The sequence below is a fragment of the Mus caroli genome, chromosome 12 (genome assembly GCF_900094665.2).
Source record: "Mus caroli chromosome 12, CAROLI_EIJ_v1.1, whole genome shotgun sequence".
NCBI lineage: Eukaryota > Metazoa > Chordata > Mammalia > Rodentia > Muridae > Mus > Mus caroli.
The window spans coordinates 79,606,123-79,614,194 of record NC_034581.1 but is presented as its reverse complement, the minus strand read 5'-3'; the positions used below and the strand labels follow the sequence as shown (position 1 = coordinate 79,614,194).

Below are 8,072 nucleotides of genomic sequence, written 5' to 3'. Positions count from 1 at the left end.
CTCACACACACACACTCTCACACACACACACTCACACACACTCACTCACACACACACTCACACACACACACTCACACACACACACTCACACACACACTCACACACACACACTCACACACACACTCTCTCACACTCACACACTCACACACACACACACACACTCTCACACACACACACTCACACACACACACTCTCACACACACACACTCACACACACTCACACACACACTCACACACACACACTCACACACACACTCTCTCTCTCACACACACTCTCTCTCTCACACACACACACACACACACACCTTCTGTGAAAGGAAGGACTTCTTCAGGAGCCACAAACTTGTGAAAGGAATCTTCTTCACTGGGGAACTAGACAAAAGAAAAAAAACATTTTTAAAAGGGCTTCAGCAATTTTGTTGAATGCCTTGCTGTTGCTGTGTGCATAGAAATGAATGTTACAACTGCCTAAAGCAACATTGTTCTCAGGAGTTAAAAAGTGAAACTAACTCACTAACTCAATACCCACGGATAAAGGTTAGTTAGGGGCTGGAGAGATGCACAATGGTAAAGAGCACTGATTGTTCTTGCCCAGTACCTGGGTTTGAGTCCTAGCATCCACGTGACCATCTATCTATAACACATAGAACGCAAGGCTCTCTTCTGACCTCCGTGGGCACTAGGGCATGCACATAGTGCATACAAAATAAAATGTACTTTAAAACATCTAAATAGCCAGGTGGTGGTGGCACATATCTTTAACCCCACCACGCAGGAGGCAGAAGCAGATGGATCTCTTTAAGTTCGAGATCAGACTGGTCTACAAAGAGAGTTCCAAGACAGCCAGGACTACACAGATAAACCCTGTAACAAACAAACAAACACAAACAAACAAAAAGCCTAAACAAATGGGTAATTAAACTGTAGTGTGACTATGCAGACATAGGTTTTTCCCATACAAAATGTCTGTCACTGTCAAATGACTATTCATTTAACAACTGCTGAAATTCAAGCCCCAGAAGACAAACCCTAGAATAATGCCCCTCATCGCACCAGCTCCCCCCGCCCCCCCCCCCCAAAAAAGGGATTCTGTGATCCTAGTTTCACCCTGTTTGGCATTTCCAGAAGTGCTGGGGCAATGGAGAATGCTGGCAACTGAGCACACAGGGCCTTTCTCTGTCCCGTGTTACTCTGACGTGATCTGTGAAGGATTAGAACGACTGATTCTGTTCCTGGCTCAAAACATCTATGGCTCCTTTTAGCCTGTGGTGGATCAATTCTGCTGAGCAAGCAACAGCTCAGAAGGAGAAGCTGGAGAAAGCTGGAGGGCAGAGCTGAAGCCTACACATCTGCTCCCTCCTCTGCTGGTTACCAGCTGGAGCCGCTACCGCACCTGAGGGGACAGCTTAAACATCGGGGCGCAGACGATGAGAGGCGTGGAGTGGTGTTTCGCTGCCAGGGCCAGGGTGTGTGTTCCTGCCACTGCCCTCAGGGAACCGTTGGCCAGGATGGTCTTCGTGCCAATGATCACCTTTGGGAGGAGAAAAGTCATGAGCTCCTTGGGGTGGAGACCTAACCGGGCCCTTGGCTGGATGTCCAGGCCAAGAGAGCCTTGTCCAGAGGGCAAGAGAGCCTCCAGTGCTCAGGACTGGAAAGTTCTAGTTGTGGCATGGGAAGCTGGAACACCTGGGTTTTTCCCCAGTATTTCCCGGAAATCATGCACAGCACTTCCTGGAAACCTAAGCCTGATCACTTCCCATGCCCTTGCCTCGCTCCTTGAGCATACGTGGGAACCACGGCAAATCCCCAACAGCTAGCTAGCACTCTTAGCTCAGTTCCACTTCGCTCTTTTCGATGCTTTGACCACATTTACAGGCTATTCCTGGTGAGGATGGATGATGTGGGTGAGGGGGATACAGCCAGCTAGCAGATTATAGGGCCTAAGCGCTCGCTTTGAAATGGTGCTAGAAACCTCCTTCTATCACCGGGGACCTCACAAGACAAGAAAAAGAAACGAGTATTTCAGAACCAGTGACTCCAGCGCCACCCACCTTGTTGACTCTCGACATAACAGCAAAAATGGCGGCATCAGTCATGACAGTTGTCTCGATACCTTCTTTGGACAAATTGACAGCCATTTCATGTCCCTGAAACAGGAGGGGAAAGGCTGGTGCTAAGGACAGAATGACACAGTGACAAGAGCTGACAAATGGACTGGATCTAAGACTCTGAAATCTAGTTTCCAGGATAACCCATCTCTCTGTGGTACACAGTCTGGCAAGCCATAGAGATGCTAATAAATGTGACTTCAGGGAAGCTACAAGACTGGAAATACAACTGCTTACACAACGCAAGCACAGCTGGCAAGACAGCTTCGGCCTCATCCTTTTACAATGTTCTTTATGTTTCTTGAGACCTGTTATTTACTTAAGGACTGAGTGAGATCAAATCAAATACCAGTCATCCCCAAGATACTACGCCCTACTCTGACCCTGGAAAGAACCAAGATTTCATTTCCTAGGCCCTGTAATTTACACAGCTTTCTTAAACTACTATTTAAATGTATCTACAGCAACTTGAAAATCCTTACCAATATTCTGTTTGGGGGTGTTTTGGTTTGTGTGTGTGTCTTCTGTTTGTTTAGAGGCAGGTTCTCACATTTGAGCCCTTGTTTGCCTAGAATTCATTATGTAGACCAAACCAAGTTGTTGTCACACTCACAGAGATCCACCTGCCTCTGCCTCCCCAGTGCTGAGACTAAAGGCCTGTGCTGACCGTGCCTGACTTCTTCCTTTCCTGCTTTCCTCTTCCTCCTTTTCTTTCTCTTTCTTTCCTTCTTTCTTTTTCTCTCTCCCTCTCTCTTTCCCTCTCTTCTTTCTTTCTCTCTCTCTCTCTCTCTCTCTCTCTCTTTCTTTCTTTCTTTCCCATCTGCCTCTGCCTCCCCAGGGCTGTGATTAGAAGTGTGGCGACCACATCCGGCAGGATTTACTTTCTTAATGACTCCAGGCTGAGCTAATCGATTCACAGGCGGCTCAGGCTCACCCCTCCTTTATTCCCTCTTCAACCCTTCTCAGCGACTCCAAGCGCCCCTCTTACCTGGCAGAAAGGAGCGCACTCTGCAACAATGACGTGGAACTTCCTCTTCCGGGCCGCCTCTTTAAGGAAGGCCTCAACTGTCCTCGAGTAGCCAATGGTCATGATCACCTCATTGGAGTGGATGTGCTCCAGAGCCTGGGCGGCAATGTTCTCCATTGTGCCTTCTGCAAGAACAGGTTTGCAAGGGGATGTGAAAATGGCATGCTAACCCCAGACAGGCAGGGCAAAGGCTCACAGGGGAAGCTGACCTTAGACACTGCCAGCCTGGCATCACAGGCTTAGCAGGCTCAGAGTGCAACAGTCCAAGCTCTTAAAAGCATCATTCTGGGGTCCTGGGCCTGCACTCCTCAGCCTGCCCCACTTCCCAGCAGCACTCTGACTCACTGCTACTACTGCCACTAAACCAGCTCCGTACAACTGCTCTAGAAGATGAGTTAAGGCCGGAAGTGGCAATCTGGGAAATCCTGAAGTGCTAACCAAAAACAGATCTTCCCCTGATAGAACTCTTCTTCCAAAAGGTGGCCACAACACCTCCATGGGCGGTGGGCGTACCAAAGAAATACAGAAATCCCGCAGCAGCTTGAGAGTGGCCGTCTGGAGTACAGATGGCACCTAGTTTGTTTGTTTGTAAATTGTCCACCTTTATTTATTTTCAGTGCATGAATGTCTTGCCTGCATGTATATCTGTTTGCCTCATGTGTGCCTGGTCCCTGTGGAGGTAAGAGGAGGACATCGGGTCCTCTGGAACAGGACTTACAGGTGGCTATGAGCCACAGTGGAGATGCTGGGAACTAAACCTGGGGACTTTACAAGAGCAGCTTAATCGCTGAGCCGTCCATCTCTCCAGCCCCAGTACCCAGTGTTAAATCTCTGAAGAACAGACTGTAACAAAAATCTGCAAGTGAGGATGGAGGCGGTATGTATATAAATTCTCGAAGGGGTGGGCATGATGGCTTAGTGGGTAAATGTGCTTGACGGGCAAACCTGGAAACCTGCCCTCCATCCCTGGAACCCACATAAAGGGGGATGCGCAAATTCTACAAAGTCGCCTTGTGACCTACACACACACACACACACACACACACACACCATTAATAGTAAACATTTTTTTAAGTCAAGATGAAGTTTAGTGAAAAAGAAACTTCCAAATGCGGCTTTGGGGAACTCGTTTTCTGTTTTTTGCAGCACTGGGAATGAAACCCAGGGCCTCAATCAAGTATGGCACTCTTCCACTGAGCTACATCCCCAGCAAGTTCATTTGCTATAAAATAAAAAGACTTGCCCTAAAAGAAATCTCTCGTTTAATATACTGTTAAAGAGCAGGTCTGTCTTGAAAGATGCAGTTACTATAAGCTTGGTGTTTTCCATCCACTCCTACCAAATGGTGTTCAAACCAGAAGACTGGTGATCTCACCTATCCCTGCCAGTGAACAACTTCTAGGGGGCTGTTTTTCTTGCCTGCGACCTAACTTGTCCACTTAGTGATCAGACCTCTTACCCAGTTCCACCAGCAGCTCATTAATCGCCTCAATGATGTTGGCCTTAAGTGGGGCAAAATGGAAGCTGAAATCCTCGCTCAGGCCTCCGGATGTCAAGAGTTTGTGCAGGGACTCCTGCTGATCGCTCTCGTCACTGCGCCCGTGCAGTCTATGGAGGCAACAAGACCCAAAGACTGATCACGGGGGTAACGGGAGCAGCTCAGCCACAACAGAGGCTTCAAGCTGATAGGTGGCACGGCTTAACAACCAAAAGCCAGCACCCCTTGGTCCCACCAGGAGCCCACCCAAGCTGTGAGTTTGACCTGCCATACTCCTCCCGGATAATCTTGAGGACTCTCCGCACCATATTTCCCACGGTGGTCTCGGAGGGCTGCGCAGCCGTCATCCTCCTGCCCTCTCTGCGGATCAAATCCATTAGGTCCCCTGAAACCCAAGAGAGACCGAGTGAACGGGGCAGGCGCGCGGTGAAAGTGAATATCAGCTTCAGGAATGGAACAAGAACGAGGATGAGTTGCCGCACCCGCGTTGTTCCAGTGGTGGTCCGTGATAAGCCGGCGCAGCAGCCCCAGGGTCTCCCGAGCCATGTCCTCCGAGCTGCGCTGCCCGCCACCTCGCTTCAGAGTCTCCACGAAGCCTTCGATCCTCTCGGACAACTCCGAGCCCTTCGCCGCGGCACCCGGCATCTCCACCACTGTCCCGGGACTCACTTGCAGAAGCCTCAAGTGCCAGAGCACTGTTTCACTTCCGGGCCGAGAGAGCTCAACTTCCGCTCGGTGAAATATTATTGAGTTCGTGGAGTTGTGAGCCCGCCCCTCCCTCTGCTGAGGCCAATCAGAAACATGTTAGGGCGGAGCTGGGCGCGCGGCCGGGAAGTGACGGCTGGAAGGGTCCCCATGGGAGTCTGCGCGCCGAGCCGGGAGGCCCGGAGGACGCTGGCCAGTCTGGTTGCTATGGGAATAGCGAGCGGCTCTCCCGCCCTGCGACCAGCAGAAGTGGCTTTCTTCCTTCCTGGCTCCACCGCTGCCTGGTGCTTGGCAGACGCCTCCGTGAGTGCGAGTCCAGGGCTCGAGACGCCCAGAAAAGTGCTGCTGCAACGCGGGATGAACATGTTGTTCACCTTTTCCGTTGGGTTCCATTCCCAACCAACTTTATCTTTCTTTTTCCCGCTCGGTGCAAGGAATTGAACGTAGGATCTCACAGGTGCTAGGCAAGTGGTACCACCATTGCTATAGTATCTATTCCTAGCTCTTACGTTGTTGTTTGCTTTTTTTATATCCTCGGCCTCGAAAGCTCTAAGGAATGTCACTAATGAAAGAGATTCAAAGTAGAAGCTAGCCCGGTTGTGGTGGTGAACGCCTTTGATCTCAGCTCTTGGGAGGCAGAGGCAGGTGGATTTCTAAGTTTGAGGTCAGACTGGTCTACAGAGTGAGTTCCAAGACAGCCAGGGCTATACAGAGAAACCCTGTCTCAAAACAACAAACAAAGTAGAAGCTAATAGGACACCAAGAACGTTGTCGCCAATTTGGAGGCCGGCGAGTACACACAATGTAATAAGTCCTTCCATTGACCCGACACTTACTAGGTGTTGAGTGCTGTAAGTTCTTACTGTCATACAGTTATGTGAGGTAGGTTCTCCTCCCCCAGCTTTACACACTGAGAAAGAGATTCACGGTATTGAAGCAGTTAAGGAGGTAAAAAGGCTGTGCTTATCCTGGGTCCCCTGAACCCAGACGGAATTAGAATCTCGTACTTATTTAAGATAAACGTCTCAAAAGTGAATCTTCCAGACTTTTAAGACTTTCCTTACAGCTGATAAATTGTCTTCAGAGGGATTAGATCAGTATCAAAATCATATAAAGATAGTACAGGAAAACTGTACCTGTCAAGAGCAAAAAAAAAAAAAAACTGTAATAAATTATTAGAAAAATAGAATACAGCAATACATTAAAAAGTAAATATTTGCAATCTCTAAATAGCATATTGTTTAATTTGCTGGGGTCTGGCTCACCTGTACCTATGCCGTCAGGGCCGACTCTACTGTGTTGCCCAGGCAACGTGCAGGGCCAGCTCTCCCAAGTGCTACAGTCAGTGGGGCACCAGGATCAGCTATCCTGACTACTGCAGGTGGCAAGGGGGAAGGGAGAGGGCATCACACCAGTACCTGTACCACCTCACCCCAGAAGGGTCAAAGAGGCCAGCTCTCCCACACTCTGTTCTTCCGAGACAGCTCACCTGGGTCCCCTCCACCAGGGCTGTGCTTCCCAGATGAAGTAAAGTGACCACCTGCCCAGGTGCTCTAATGGACAAGGGACAGGGCTAGCTCACCCACTCTCATGACCTCAAGGCCAGTTCTCCAGACTTCCTCAGGGGGGGAGGGGGAGAGGCCATCACCCGGGCACCCACACCACCTCTGGCAGAGGTTAGCAGGGGCCAGCTCTCTCTTGCTCTCACCCTAGGGACTGGCTGACCTGAAAACCCCTCAACCAGGGCCAACTCTACTGTAATGTTCAGGTGAGGTGCAGACCCAGTTCTCCTCACCCTGATGACCCTAGGGTCAGCTTTCCTGACTGCCTCAGGTGGCTAGGGGTGAGTGGGCAAGGCCATCTCCCCCTTGCCCAGATCACCTCACAGCAGAGGAGTGGTGGAGCCATCTATCAATGTTGTACATGCTTACCAACACATGGTATCACCAAACATCTTTATAGAAAGTAGACATAAAAAAGATCCTTCAGGATTTTTTAATTTCCATTTTCCTGCTTGCCAGTGATGCTTGTGTTTTCCCACATTTATCGACCTTCATTTTACTCATGATTATAGCTTGCATATGGTTGAAGTGTGTTCCTCAAAAGTTCAAATGCTGCCGGGCGTGATGGCGCACGCCTTTAGTCCCAGCACTTGGGAGGCAGAGGCAGGCGGNTTTCTGAGTTTGAGGCCAGCCTGGTCTACAAAGTGAGTTCCAGGACAGCCAGGGCTACACAGAGAAACCCTGTCTTGAAAAAAACAAACAAACAAACAAACAAAAAAAAACCAAAGCAAAACAACAACAACAAAAAGTTCAAATGCTGAGGGTTTGGTCTTTTAGTGTGATAATATTGGGAAGTGGTGAGCCCTGGGAGGAGTGTAGCATCTGGAGGATGACACCCAGAGGCTTCCACGTGCTACCACTTGCAAGTGAACACATCAGCTTTCCCGTGCCCATGAACACATCGGCTTCCCGGGCACATGAACACATCAGCTTCCCATGCCCATGAACACATCGGCTTCCCCGTGCCCATGAACACATCGGCTTCCCCGTGCCCTTGAACACATCAGCTTTCCTGAGCACATGAGCACATCGGCTTCCCGGGCACATGAACACATCAGCTTCCCGTGCCCATGAACACATCGGCTTCCCCATGCCCTTGAACACATCAGCTTTCCCGTGCACATGAGCACATCGGCTTCCCCGTGCCCTTGAACACATCAGCTTTCCTGTGC

The 8,072-nt window shown here is 49.8% G+C and overlaps 1 protein-coding gene across 1 annotated transcript in view; it reads right to left on the bottom strand.

Annotated features, from left to right (window-relative positions):
• The window catches only part of Eif2b2 (eukaryotic translation initiation factor 2B subunit beta), a 7,593-nt gene extending 2,240 nt beyond the window's left edge, over positions 1 to 5,353 (bottom strand). The window contains exons 1-7 of the mRNA XM_021178966.1: positions 5,116 to 5,353; positions 4,898 to 5,018; positions 4,595 to 4,743; positions 3,097 to 3,260; positions 2,052 to 2,147; positions 1,394 to 1,531; positions 306 to 372 (exon numbers count right to left, since the gene is read on the bottom strand). Of these exons, the coding sequence (XP_021034625.1) occupies positions 306 to 372; positions 1,394 to 1,531; positions 2,052 to 2,147; positions 3,097 to 3,260; positions 4,595 to 4,743; positions 4,898 to 5,018; positions 5,116 to 5,278 (898 nt within the window). The 5' untranslated portion in view covers positions 5,279 to 5,353. The remainder of the gene's footprint in view (positions 1 to 305; positions 373 to 1,393; positions 1,532 to 2,051; positions 2,148 to 3,096; positions 3,261 to 4,594; positions 4,744 to 4,897; positions 5,019 to 5,115) is intronic.
• Between the last annotated feature and the right edge of the window lie 2,719 nt (positions 5,354 to 8,072).